The sequence below is a fragment of the Pelodiscus sinensis genome, chromosome 10 (assembly GCF_052426305.1).
Source record: "Pelodiscus sinensis isolate ZL-2025 chromosome 10, ASM5242630v1, whole genome shotgun sequence".
Lineage (NCBI taxonomy): Eukaryota > Metazoa > Chordata > Testudines > Trionychidae > Pelodiscus > Pelodiscus sinensis.
Window position 1 is genome coordinate 15,438,451 of NC_143061.1, and position 14,471 is coordinate 15,452,921.

At 40.3% G+C, this 14,471-nt stretch overlaps 1 protein-coding gene across 1 annotated transcript in view; it reads left to right on the forward strand.

Moving 5' to 3' along the window:
- Positions 1 to 14,471, forward strand: part of SPATA16 (spermatogenesis associated 16) — a 162,023-nt gene that overhangs the window by 76,693 nt on the left and 70,859 nt on the right. Inside the window, exon 5 of the mRNA XM_025190469.3 lies at positions 13,126 to 13,210. Within this exon, the coding sequence (XP_025046254.3) occupies positions 13,126 to 13,210 (85 nt within the window). The remainder of the gene's footprint in view (positions 1 to 13,125; positions 13,211 to 14,471) is intronic.

Below are 14,471 nucleotides of genomic sequence, written 5' to 3' on the forward strand. Positions count from 1 at the left end.
TAAGGGTATGTCTACACTGCCACCCTAGTTTAAACTAGGGTGGCTAATGTAGGCATTTGAAGTTGCAAATGAAGCCTGGGATTTAAATATCCTGGGCTTCATTTGCATCTTGCCGGGTGCCGCCATTTTAAAATCCTCCTTAGTGCGGACTCCGTGCCCGCGGCTACACGCAGCATGGAGTAGGTAGTTTGAATTAGGCTCTCTAACGAGGTGTACCGGTAGTTCAAATTAGTGTAGCCGCGGGCACGGAGTCCGCACTAAGGGGGATTTAAAAATGGCGGCGCCCAGCAAGATGCAAATGAAGCCCGGGATATTTATATCCCGGGCTTCATTTGCAACTTTGAATGCCTACATTAGCCACCCTAGTTCGAACTAGGGTGGCAGTGTAGACATACCCTAATAGGCTGCACTTTGTGCAGAGTACAGTATTGTGCAGCCACTCCAAAGGATCTGCTTGAGGGGTCAGAGCTTTGAAAAATGAGCAGTTCTAGAAAATTGTTAGCCACTAACTCCAAGACATACTAAATATTTTAGCAAATATATTTCTTTGCCAAAGACATCTCTGAAATTTGGAGAGATGTATTAGAGGGTAGAGAGGAATTTGGAATCTAACAGGGTGCTTGCTAGATTGCCTGTAAGTAAGTAAGAGAGAGAGCATTTAAGGAAGTTGGTGAGAGAGTGCAAGAGGAGGTGTTACTAATTTCTCCCATTGAGGGAAGTGGTGAGGCAGTCATAAAGAATGCATTTCCTGCAGAAATACATGGGCCAAACCAGAGGGGGGAGATAGAAAAGCTATCATTCTTCCCTATCTTGCTAATATGTGTTACATATGATTTAATGCAACCTCTTCAGCTTCAGCAGCCTTGAGCCTGAGAATTCAAAGTGAGAATGTGCAATGCATAGAAAGTCAGACTCCGCATTGGGTTTGAAACCTGGAGTTCAAAGTCCAGATGCTTATTTTTGCTTCTTACAATAAAACTATTTCACTATCATTTTTTTTGCTGATCAGAATGCTGCACTGCCTGGTTTAACTGCATCATGTTCTGTGAGGCACTTACAATGATACTTTTTGTTACCAGCTAGAACACTAGCAACTTGGAATTAGCTAGATAGAGGCAGAGGAAAGTAGATCAAAGTACAGACTCATTCTCCCTACGCCAGAACATATTTACGCCAGAACATATTTACTCGTGACTCCATACAGGATCGTGCTGAGAAGTCCTGAAGGAGGAAGAAGGATCTTAATAGACACAGTATGGATGACTCAACTGCTTACTGCTTCTATTATAAATGGCATTAGATAATCCCATCAGCTCTATAGCAAACCAGAGTTGGTATTTCTGAAAATCAGCATTTTGTCTATTTCAGTATCTCTCTCTGCATGCATCTAGTTCCTGATCCAATTTTTATCCAAACTCTCCAAATTTGTATTGTGGGGAAAGATGTTTCTTATCTGGTGCTTAAAAGGCATGTGTTTGAACAATTTAGGGTTCCTAAAAAGTTTAGTCATTCCAATCTTAGGAACAGTAAAATTAAAATTCACTGTTGTGTAATCGAAATATAAATATTGATCCTGTGTTCTTCCCTCAAAGCTAGTAATTGGCTTCCTTCTACAATTACTGTTTCATGGACTACTTCCTGCTAAAAAAATTAATTCTACATCTGTTTTTGCTTTTCAAGAAATGGAGGACAGTCTATTTATCTCTTTACTGATTTTCTTTCAGTTTACAAAAAACAAAGCAAAAACCATTTCTATAAAAATCTGTTGTCATGGAAACCAACTTTGTTCTGGTTACACTAATGAAAGTCCCATTGGGGTGGCATGGTTTGCACAATGTTAACAGATCTTGCAGCGGAGGTTATTTTTATTCTAATGTCTCAGACCCTGTGAATTTCTTGGGGTCAAAATGTAGAGAATTAAGGCAGCATCCTGTTCAGTGCTTCTTCAGTATGCCAGAAAATCATTGCAGCAGAAGATGCAGCCAGTGAAAGAATCCTATAATCCTAACCCTAACCCTATCCAAATTCATCCAGGGAAGTAAGGTCCCTTATGTGGGGCTGGCCCAACAGTAAACACTTTTGGGGTGTCATTTATTACTACCACTTTCAGGAATCAAGTGCTCCAAGACAAGGTAACTCTTGCTGACACATTAACAAGAGTGTGTGAGCAAAACACGAGAAGTCATTCTTCCGCTCTACTCTGCACTGATTGGGCCTCAGTTGGAGTTTTTCATATCTTCTTCTGATCGCTTTTTCGAAAGTGGGTCTTTCGAAAGTGAAAGTAGTCTGGATGTGGGGGGGGTTTTCAGAAAAAGAACCTTTTCCGAAAAAACACGTAAACCTCCTATTTTAAGAAAGAGCGGTTTTTTGAAAAAGGTTTTTTTTCCCCTAAAATAGTCCAGACTACTTTCACTTTCAAAAGACTCTTTTGAAAATAAAACATAGTCTAGACCAGTGGTTCCCAACGTGGTGCCCGCGAGTGTCATGGCGCCCGCCACGACACTCACGTGTGCCCACCAAGTGCTTGGGGCCGGCCCCACTCCGGGCGCACGGCACATGCCAGTGCCAGTCCTGGGTGCACAGCACATGCGGGGCGCCAGCCCCGGGTGCATGGGTGGCCCTGCCTCCGTGCACGCAACGCATGGGGAACACCCGCCCCGGGCGCGCAGTGCATGGGGAGTGCCGGCCCCAGGCGTGCAGCAAATGGGCGGCCCCTCCCCTGGGTGTGCAGTGAATGGGCGGCCCTGCACTTGGGCGTACAGCGCATGGGGAGCACCGGCCACGGGCGTGCGGCTATGGGGGGCACCGGCCCCGGGCGTGCGGCGAATTGGCGGCACCGCCTCCGGATGCGCGACGCGTGGGGTCGTCGCCCCCCTGGCACGCGGCGCATGGGGTCATTGCCCCCGGGCACGTGGCGCATGTGCGGCCCCACCCCCGGGTGCCCGGCAGTTCCAAAAGGTTGGGGACCACTGGTCTAGACGTGCCCTCAGTTCTCAGAGTGGACTGGAGGCCAATGGGTTATAGCAGGGAGCAGATACCTCTGGATTATGGCAGGGAGCAGATAACTCTGATAAGAACATCAGAATGGCTTTACTAGGTCAGACCAATGGTTCATCTAGCCCAGCATCCTGTCTTCTAACAGTGGCCAATGGCAAGTGCTTCAGAAAGAATGAACAAAAGAGGCAATTATCAAGTGATCCATCTCCTGTTGCACATTCCTATCTTCTGGCAAACAGAGATTAGGAACACCATCCCTGCACATCCTAGCTAATAGCCATTGCTGGACTTATCCTCCTTGAACTTACTTAGTTCTTACTGGAACACCATATCCTGGCAAAGAGTTCCACAAGTTGACTGTGAAGAAATAATTTGTTTGTTTTAGAACTGTTGCCTGTAAATTTCATTGGATTACTTTCTTGTTTTATATGATGGAGTAAATAATATTTCCACCATTCGTGATTTTTAGACCGCTAATATATCCCTCCTTTAGTCATCTCTTTTCCACACTGAAAAGTTCCACTCTTTTTTTCTCTCTCCTCATAAGGAAGCTGTTTCTTACCCCTAATAATTTCTGTTGCCCTTCTTTCTACCTTTTCCAAATCCAATATATCTTTTTTCAGATCTGCATGTAGTATTCAAGATATGGGCATGCCATGAATTTATAGAGAGGCAATATGATATTTTATGTCTTATAATCAATTCCTTTCCTAATGATTCCCAACATTCCATTATTTTTTGTTTGTTTGTTTGTTTGTTTGTTTACCATTGTACATTGAACAGATTTTTTTAGAGGACTATCCACAATGACTCCAAGATCTCTTTCTTGAGTGGTAACAGCTTATTTAAACCCATCATTTTGCATGTATAGGTAGGGTTATAATTTACCATGAGTATTACTTTGCATTTATCAAAACTGAATCCCATTGCCATTGTGTTGCCCAATCATCCAGCTTTGTAAGATTCCTTTGTAACTCTTTGAAGTCAGCTTTGGACTTAATCATTTTGAGTAATTTTGTGTCACCTGCAAATTTTGCCATCTCGCTGTTTATTCCTATTTCCAAATAATGTATGAAGTTGAACAGTAGTGGTCCCAATATAGGCTCTTGGAGCACACCACTATTTAACTTTCTCCGTGCTCACCTTTTATTCTTACCCTTTGTGCCCTAGCTTTTAAGTGGAGTTCTTGGCAATGTTTTCATGACCACCTAATGATCCTTCTATTAATTTAATGATCAACCTTTTGTTATCTTAATCACCCTGACTCCCTCTGTTTATAAACAAACTCCCTGCACCACAGGCAAAGCTGGGAGCAGCACAAGCTATGTTGCAATGAAAAGCTGCCTCTGGATCTAAGGCATGTGCTTTATTCAGCACCCAAGTATGAAATTCAGAGGTTCAAATTTTCAAGGGGACTAGAGTCCCCCCATTCTAGCTAAATGGCATCCCTCCCACAATAGATGTCACAGTAGAGAGGCAAGTGGTAGGGAAAAGATAACTGACAGTTAGCTGCCCAATAAGTGGCTGGCAAATTAGAGTGGGGTGGAACAAGCAACTGGCAAAGCAGCCAGTAGAATGAGCAGCTGGCAGGGCAAACAGGTGATGAGCAATGGCAACCAATGGGGCATCCAGCAAAGAGGAACTACAGCTGGCAGAGCAGCCAGAGTAAGTGCTCAGATGGCAGACCAAGAAAGGTGATTTCTTCCCTGGATGGGAGGTGAACACATGTGGATGCATTTCTGACCCTGACTAACCAAGGGCATCCATTGTCTCTGAGTGGGGGAAGGTGAGGGAGCAGATGGGGCACAGCAAAGGAACATGTGGCAGAAGGCACTGCCCCATGCACTCTGGGGTGGGTATCTTACTCACAGGTTTATGTTTATAAATTCTGCCTCTGGCACTTTCCCTAATTAATGTTGGGTGGCATCTCTCCTTTCATTAAAAGTTTCTTTTCTACACTAAGACCCTGTGCTTGTGCATGGGGAAGTAGTGTTGCTCAGCAGCACCAAGGGGTGGTATGTAATTTCTTTAGGTCATTGGATAGAGGGTTCGAGCTGGTTCTGTGTTGTATTATTGAAAAGAAACTCCCAGATATTTAACCCTGCCCAGGTTGTGGCTGGCACCATCTGGCAGAAGGGTTACACACATACCCTGCTATCTTAATAATTTCTCTTATTCCTCTTATTCCCTTTGAAATTCATATGTTTAGAGCATGCTCTTGTGCAATGGCAGGATCTCATTTGAGTGCCCATATTGACTTTGCCCTTTTTGTTGCACCTTTGCATAGATAAAGGAAGAGTCTAACCCGCTGTATCCCACATTATCTTGCTCATTTTCCCCCCACCTTATTTTTCGCAGTAGTACAACCTGGTAAAAGTATTTCTTGTTAGTTAGTCACTGACTTCCTTCCCAGAGCGAGGGACAGGGAGACCTCTGCTGGTGAGAATGACAAACAGCGATGTCCGATTTTTCCATATTGAGGGAAGAAAATGAATCTGGAAGTTTTCTGAAGTCGAGCAATGTAGAGGTTCCACTATGTGTGCGCTGTTTCCTCAGAGAAATATTACAAAGGAGCATTTCATAAATTCCAACTCAGAAAGATGCTTTTATATTTACCAGAATCAGTGAAAGCCCAAAAGAAAGTACTCGCAAATTATTATTTAATTTGATACCGGTATATGTTGTCAGTTTGTATCCAAAAAAGCCTAGCTGTTATTCCTGTGCTCTGCTCACTATTCTTTTATCACTATTCTTTTATCATAATGTTTAAGTGTCAAACAATAATTTGTTCAGCTGAAGCAGTGTCAAAAACAGAATACAGTTTTAGTTACTGATAGTGTACATTAAAAGTAAACAGTATTATTGATAGCATAGGATTCGTCTTCATAGTAGGGGCTCTGATGTATCAGAGAAGGGAACACAACCAAACTTAGCGGCTGTGTCTAGACTGGCAAGTTTTTCCGCAAAATCATCTGCCTTTGTGGAAAAACTTGCCAGCTGTCTACACTGGCCGCTTGAATTTGCGCAAGAACACTGACAATCTCATGTAAGATCGTCAGTTTTCTTGTGGAAATACTGTGCTGCTCCTGTTTGGGCAAAAGCCCTCTTTCACAAATCATTTGCGCAAGAGGGCCAGTGTAGACAGCACAGTACTGTTTTGTGCAAAAAAGCCCCAATGGCTAAAATGGCAATTGGGGCTTTTTTGCGCAAAAGCGCATCTAGGTTGGCACGTATGCTTTTCCGCAAAAAATGCTTTTGCGGAAAAGCTTCCGTGCCAATCTAGATGCTCTTTTCCGAAAATGCTTTTAACAGAAAACTTTTCTGTTAAATGCATTTCCGGAAAATCATGCCAGTGTAGACGTAGCCAGCAAGTATTAGTTATGGCTTGCAGTAGGTATAAATACTATTAATCTAAAAGTTATCTCAGCAACCTGTTTTTGAGCTATTCATTCCAGTTACACCATCTTTTTTCAAAGGATGTGTCTACATTGCACCATTATTTCGAACTAACTAGCGTTGTTTCGAAATAACAATGTGAGTGTCTACGCAGCCATTCCATTATTTTGAAATGAATTCAGAATAACAGATAGCTTATTCCGAAATCTGTAAACCTCATTCAACGAGAAATAACACCTATTGTGAAATAGCTATTTCAAAATAAGGCATGTGTGCTCCACTTGGCAATTTCAGAAGAGCAGATGCATTCCTTGGACATGGCAGAAATGTTCTGGGATACCTTTGGTATTGTGGAAAAACTCTGTAGTGTAGACATAGCCTCAGACTAATTTTGAGGCTTCCCTGCAGTGTAGACATGCTATTTCAAAATAAGCTGTTTCAGAATACCTATTCCAGAATATCTTATTTTGAAACAAGCATGCAGTTAGACGTGCCAGAACAGTTCAGCTGTTAACCTAAAACCAGCAGCATGACTTTCCATACCTCTTGAAATTTGCATGACACGCATCCATGCAAACTACTACTTGTTTGATATTGTGTCATGGAGCATCTGAGATCTTGCTGTGCTTAATGACCTGTTTTCCTAAGTTCCTCCTGTCATTTCTTCCCTTTAGATTTTGTCATTTCCAAGTACATTGTCTCAGCTTTTTACTCCAAATTTGCAAGGTTTTTGTTGCCTTACAGTAGTGGCCATTTAATAGGTAACATTTTAACACATTATATTAATCTCAGTACAGTATGGGCAAATGTTATTACTTACTACCGAAAGACAGGTACTTTTAAAAAGGCAGCCATTGCACAAGAAGAAACACTGACCTGGTGGTTATTATTACGTATTGCTCTACTGGAGACTTATTTTTGTTTCCTAGTAATGGTCTCTCACTGCCTAACCCATTTGGGACTCGGAGTACAACAGAACAGCATGCTCAGTCCTTGACTTTTTTGTGTTGCTTCTCCATATGACAGCAGTTCTCTGTTGGCAGGTTCCCTGGGAGTTCTATCCACTATGCAGCCAGTAAGATATTAGCTACGTCATGAGCCACAGAGCTCCTTTTGCTGTATTTGGTAACTATTTCCATATCCATATATACTCAGTCATCAGACTTTTATTGTGTTCATTTCACACCTCTCCTGTATTCAGAATTCTCTTGGAAACCAAATTTTGTTTATCTGAAACTCTGATTATCTGATCACTTCCACTATCTCCAGAGATCTTAAAATCACCAGAATTTCCTTTTATTCATCATGGGAGTACATGTTTAAAATGGAACTTATTATTTCTTTGTTCAATTCCTGAATTGGCCAATTAGGTAAAGAAGGAACAGCCTCCAATCCTATTCCAATTATATCTATTGATTGAGAGATCTGTACATATAGATAGATATAGATATATCTACTTCCTGATTTTAACTTTCAAAGAAGGTAACCTGTACTATACCAGAAGAGAACAGTGGTTCATCTAGTCTGATACTTTGTCCCTGCGAAGCAGTATTAGGATATTAGAAAGGAAGGTTATGAAATCAAGTGACATTAACACCAAAAGGACATGGATCTGTGCATTAGAGACAATCTTGTAGAGTTATTAAAACTGCAAAAGGAGCATATTTATTTCAAGATTGAGAGCCAGCTAACTCACAGTACAGTAGGACCCTGATTAGGACCTTTAGATCCTATTACAGAATCAAAAAAACATTAGAAATGCACGACAGGAAAGGACCTTTATAGGTAATTTAGTCCAGTCCCCTGTACTGAGGCAAGACTCAGTATTATCTAGACCATGCCTGACAAGTGTTTGTCTAAACTGTTCTTAAAAAACCTCCAGTAACAAAGATTCCATGAATTCCTTATGGAATTTATTCCAGTGTTTAACTACCCTTATAGTTAGGAAGGTTTTCCTAATGTCTAACCTAAGGCCTTGTCTAACCATTGATCATGCTCCCATTGAGTCCAATACTCTGCAGGGGAAGTCAACAAGAGAGTTTCTCCCATTGACCCCCTGCAGAGGGGATACTGTGGTCATTTGAACTAAAGTACGTCAACTCTCCAGCTACTCTATACTCCATGTAGCTGGAGCTGCGTACCTTAGTTTGACATCGACCCATATTGTAGACCTGACATCAATCTCCATTTCTTCAATGTAAGCCCATTAGTTCTTGTCCTCAGTGGTTAAGGAACAATTTATCACCTTCTTTATAACAGTTTTTATATTCTAGAAGACTATTACCATGTTTCCCCTCAATCTTCTCCTCGCCAGACTAAAGAAGCACTTTTTTTTCAATCTTTCTTTATCGGTCATGTTTTCTAGGCCTTTAATTATTTTAGTTCTAGTCTTTGGTCTTTCTCCAGTTGGTCCACCTCTTTCCCAAAATGTGGTGCCCATATCTGGACTCAGTAATATACCAGTTGAGGCCTTATCATTGCTGAGTAGAGTCAAAGAATTACTTCTCCTACACTGCTTACAACACACTTTCTATAATAGCCCAGAATTATATTTACTTTTTTGCCACAGGATTACCTTTTTCACTCATATTTAGTTTATGAGCAACTATAATCCACAGATCCTTTTCTGTAGCACTTATTCCTAAGCATTGATTTCCCATTTTGTATTTGTGCAATTAATCATTCCTTCCTAAATGCAGTACTTTGCATTTGTCCTTACTGTATTTCATCCTATTTATTTCAGGTAGTTTAAAATCCTTTTGAATTTTAATCTTGTCCTCCAAAGCCCTTGCAACCAGTCCTTGCTTGGTATCATCTACAAACTTTATAAATTTACTCTCTATGTTATTATCCAAATCATTTATGAAGATACTGAATAGAATCAGTTTTGGGATTGATCCTTGCATTTCTCCACTCAATAAACCCTTCCAACTTGATTGTAAACCATTGTTAACTACTCTCTGAGTATGTTTTTCCAACCAGTTGTGCAGCCACCTTATGGAAAGTCCCTCTAAGCTATATTTCCTAATTTTGTTTATAAGAAGGTCATGTGAGAAAGTATCAAAAGCCTTACTAATGTCAAGTTATATCAAATCTACTGCTTCCCTCCATCTAGAAAGTTTGTTACCCTGCTCAAGAAGGATATTAGGTTGGTTTGACATGATTTGTTCTTGACTGTTACTTATAACCTTATTTTCTTCTAGGTACTTACAAATGATTTCTTTGAATATTTGATCCATTGCCTATCCAGGTGTCAAAGTTAAAGTGACTGGTCTATAATTCCCAGGGTTTTCCTTATTCTCCTTTTCATACATAGGTGCTATATTTGCCCTTTTCCAATTTTCTGGAATCTCTCCATTCTCTGAATTCTCAAAGATCTTCACGAATGGATCATAGATCTCTTCAGCAAGTTACTTAATTATTCTAGGATGTATTTCATCGGGTCCTACTTTGAAGACATCTAACATGTCTGAGTAATTCTTAACTTATTCTTTTCCTATTTTAGCCTCCGATTCTAATTAATTTATACTGATGTTAGTCATCAAATCAATGCTAACTTTTCTAATGAAACCTGAAAGCAAAAAGGTATTTAACACTTTAGCCATTGGTATGTTTTCAGTTATTGTCTTTCCCTCCTCATTGAGTAGTGTTGTTGGTGCTCTTCTTGTTTCTTACAGATTTGTAAAATGTTTTCTTGTTATCTTTAATGTCCCTAGATAATGTAATCTTGGGGTTTTTGCATTGGTCTTTCTAATTTTGTTCCTGCATGCTTATGTTATTTTTGTACGTAGTCATCCTTTGTAATTTGACCTAATTGCCACTTTTTGCGTGACTCTCTCTTGAATTTCAGGATGTCAAAAATCTCCTGTTTAAGAGAGGGTTGTCTTTTAACTTAATTCTTATCTCTAATATGCACGGGAATAGTTTGCTTTTGTGCCCTTAATGATCTTGCTTAAAAAAACCTGCAAATTTTCCTGAATTCTCATTTTTCCTTAGATTTGCTTTTAATTACTTTGCTAAAGTTTCACTTTTTGAAGTCCATTGTCTTTATTCTTCTCTTTTCTCTCTTATCATTGCTTAGAATCATGACCTCTGTTATTTCATGATCACTTTCACCCAAGCTGCCTTCTTCAAATTTGTATCCAGTTTCTCTCTGTTTGTCTGACCCAGATCCACCACAGAATAGGATGGAGTCATCTGAATGATAAGCTTAGCAAGTGCTGTCTGCAGTGAGGATGGGGAAACAAACTGCTGGCATATGCCAACCAATCCACCTGGTTGTATTTAGCCCATGCCAGAGCTGGTTGGCATCCTCACGGTGGCACATTCACGTTGCAGTGGACAAAATGAGGCCATGATAGACATGACATTTTGTACTGGGATTTGCAAAATTTATTCTTTAACATTGTAGCAGTTGTTGAGTAACAGGTCCAGATGCATTCCCAACCAGCAAATGTCCACTTATTTCTGCATTCTCCTAACAAAAAGCCATCTGAATGAATTATGGAGCCTATCTGTGCACCTCCCCATTTCAGCAAAGCTTAGAAATGGACACATGTTAAACCTGGATAGATAACATATCTTGGTATTGGAAAGAATCCATAGCTGCAGCTAGTAGGTACAGTTGTTAAATAAATCTCCCCTCATCACATATATGCCTGGTGAACTGGAACTACAACTAAGATCTTCTCTGACCTTCTTCATATCTTGCCACTTGACTTCAACAACTGCTTTAGTTCATAATAAAAGTCTGTTATCTTTCTTTTGGACTAGACCCTAGAGGACAGCATCATTTGCATGTGCGCTTAGCACATAGCAATGCTAGCTATTGTCTTTACAGGATCAAGTAGAAATATTACAGATCTCCCTGCATATAAATTGTAAAACCCAGTATTGAATAGTTCTACCAATTTAGGCAAAATCCCTCCAGATCTCTTGCAGAATTTGTATGTATCTTCTCCCTTCCCTCTCAGTTGCCTGTTTGAGGTGAAATCCTGGCCATGTGAAAGTTAATGGGAATTTTGCCATTGATATCACAATGGCCATGATTTCACCCTTTGTGTCTACTGAATCAGGGTACAAGAGTACTAATTGTGCTCAGTTAGGGTTTGTCTACACTAGCCCCCTAGTTCAAACTAGGGTAGCTAATGTAGGCATTCGAACTTGCACATGAAGCCCGGGATTTAAATATCCTGGGCTTCATTTGCATGTTCCCGGGCGGGCGCCATTTTTAAATCCCCTTAGTTCTGACTACCCGCGCTACACACGACAGTCAGAAGTTAATCTGAACTAAATCCTTAGTTCGTATTAACTGTTACTCCTCCTGCAATGAGGTGTAACAGTTAATTCGAACTAAGGACTTAGTTTGAATTGCCGTTTCACTGTCGCGTGTAGCCACGGGCAGTTACTTTGGGCTAGTAGAATTTCAAAATGGCGACCAGACGGAAACATGCAAATAAATCCCGGGATATTTAAATCCCGGGCTTCATTTGCAACTTCGAATGCCTACATTATCCTCCCTAGTTCGAACTAGGGGGCTAGTGTAGACATACCCTATGAAAATCCATGGCTTCCACTGAAGTCATCTCTCTCCCATTGAAGTCAATGGAAGCAGCATGCAGACTTAGTTCCTGTGTCTATATTTCTATAATACAGTATCACAATATGCACCCGCTCTAATACCAGACCTGCTTTGAAATGTTTATTATTAAATCCTTGTAATTTTTGGTCAGATCTTGTTAAGAACATAATACTGTCTTGGAAAACAGTCCGAAAGAGTATTACAACAGGATTGGGATTACAATTTGCAATACACTTAACTGGGGGGGGGGGGATTTCAAATTCAATTTACAGTAATGTCAAAGTACAATTAATATATAGGCAATGATAAGGGAAACATGCAGACATACACATTGATAGCACTACATCAACAAATAAACTTTTGGTGCTAGTAATTAGGTACACAAGATTATTATATGTTTAATTGACTAAAGTGACAATTTGGAATTACATCTAGTCACATTTAATTGGATTTGGAATCTCCAGAGGATAAGAAATGGAGAGCAGTGTGGAAAAGCAGCCATAAAAGCAAACTGATTTTCTAAAGTCAGTGAAAGCAACGCATTAATATCTGCTTTACAATAGTTTTTAATATCCCCCCAGTCTAATAAGAGTAATGCAATGGTTGTAACAAACAGTCTGGATACTAAAGCGTATTCAATTAGATGCAAAGATTGCTGATTGCTTTGGGGGTTTTTTATAGCATAATTTAATCAAAGGTGAACTATGTTTGACTTTGCTGTAGAGACTGAGATATTCTCAGATTTGCACTTTACCCTACATCCCAGTGCTATTCTGGAAGAAATCTAGCCTGTATTTAATATATTTTAGTCCATAAATGCTTTAAAACATAATAATCAGCAGCCAGGATAATATATTTTGAGCAGCCATTAAATATTTGTGCACAATATAAATAGAAAACCCATAAACAGAAAAAATGTTTTCTCGCATAGAGCTTAGCTATCTAATAAAAATGCTTGCTGTATTTCCAAAATGTGTTTCACTGTTGAGCAGCGACCGATAGTTATGTATTACTGTGCACCCTTTTTATATAAACTTATATTATATTCATTTTATATTATTTTATATTATCTACTTTAAACACTTGGAACTTTTCAGACCCTCCCCCCCCCCTTCCCAACATTCATGTCTTTATTCTACTCTTGTCGCTAGGAGTGCCATGACTGCTGACTACATGTACTGGCTGTCAGGAGGCAGTGAGCAGCACATAAGCAAGCTCATCAAACTGTATTGGCAGGTAAAAATTGATGGTCTAACTACGAAGGAGGAGCCCATCTTACTATTAGAACCAAAATGAAGGATTAGTGCTTAAAAGACTGCCGACAAAGATAGCTCTGGGGCATATCAATCAGCAGGACACTGTATAGTGCTAACGTATTTATAATTAAGTAGATTTTCTGGGACTAATTTTCAGGGCAAAATTCAAGGTTGTTGTTAACCCTTGGCTCATATTTCAATTTTATGGACTGCTATAAAATTTAATTCAGGATACTGACACTTTTTAAAAAATGTGCCTGAGACTGTGTTTTTCTGATAATTTTTCATGCTTTTTCAACTGGAAGGGAAAAAGACCAAATTAGTGGACTCAAGGAAACAGAATACACTCAGAAAGACCCCAAATTAGGATCCCAGTTCTGCACAGATTAATAGCTGCATGTAGTCCTAGTAGCTTCAATGGGTCTCATCACTTAAGCAATGATTACTCCCTTGAGTACGGTTTTGTAGGATCAGGATCCTGATCTAATAAAGCACACAAATGCATGCTTAAATTTAAGCACATAAGTAGCCCCACTTTTTGGAATGGGAATACTCATATTCTTGCAAATGATCAAGTTAAATATTTGCTGGGCCCAGAGGCTTAGTGCTAGCTTATTTGACTAGTTCAATCTCTACCCTCTCTCTCAAACACACCCACAAATCCATGTGTACAAACACATATCTGCTTGAGAGTCTCTCCTCCTTGCTGCCTTTGTATTGTTAGGATTGGGATAAGGGGTTAATAAAAGCAGATCTTATTTTTCAGTTGCAGTCTTCCCATCTACTCCATGAGCATTCATTACCTACTTCTCCCCTTCCTGTTTGTGCCATCCTGATTGCCCAAGCTGGCCCTAAGCAGACCAAAGCATGTGGGAAAGGCTGTGTGGCAGCTAAGGTTCCATGCACCCTCAGCAATTTTTAGATAGGATCCTGTTCACTTTTCTGGCAGTGAGAACAGAGAGGAAGGAAACAGGTCACTCCTCTACCATTAGCAGAAACTCTTGGGTTGTTCCTTCACTTCCCATTGTAGCACAGAGAAGCAGAACCAAACCTGCCCTCTGGAGCTTACTGCATGAGCCTCTATAGTTTGATCTGGCTCTCTCTCTCTCTGGCTAAGGCTATAGAGCACACTCAGCCTCTCTTTCTGTAAGTGGTCTAGGTACCACTACGTGGGACAGTGAACCACGCCCAATAGCTATGTGGATTACACTAGCACTTAGTCCTGGTTTATTATTATTTCA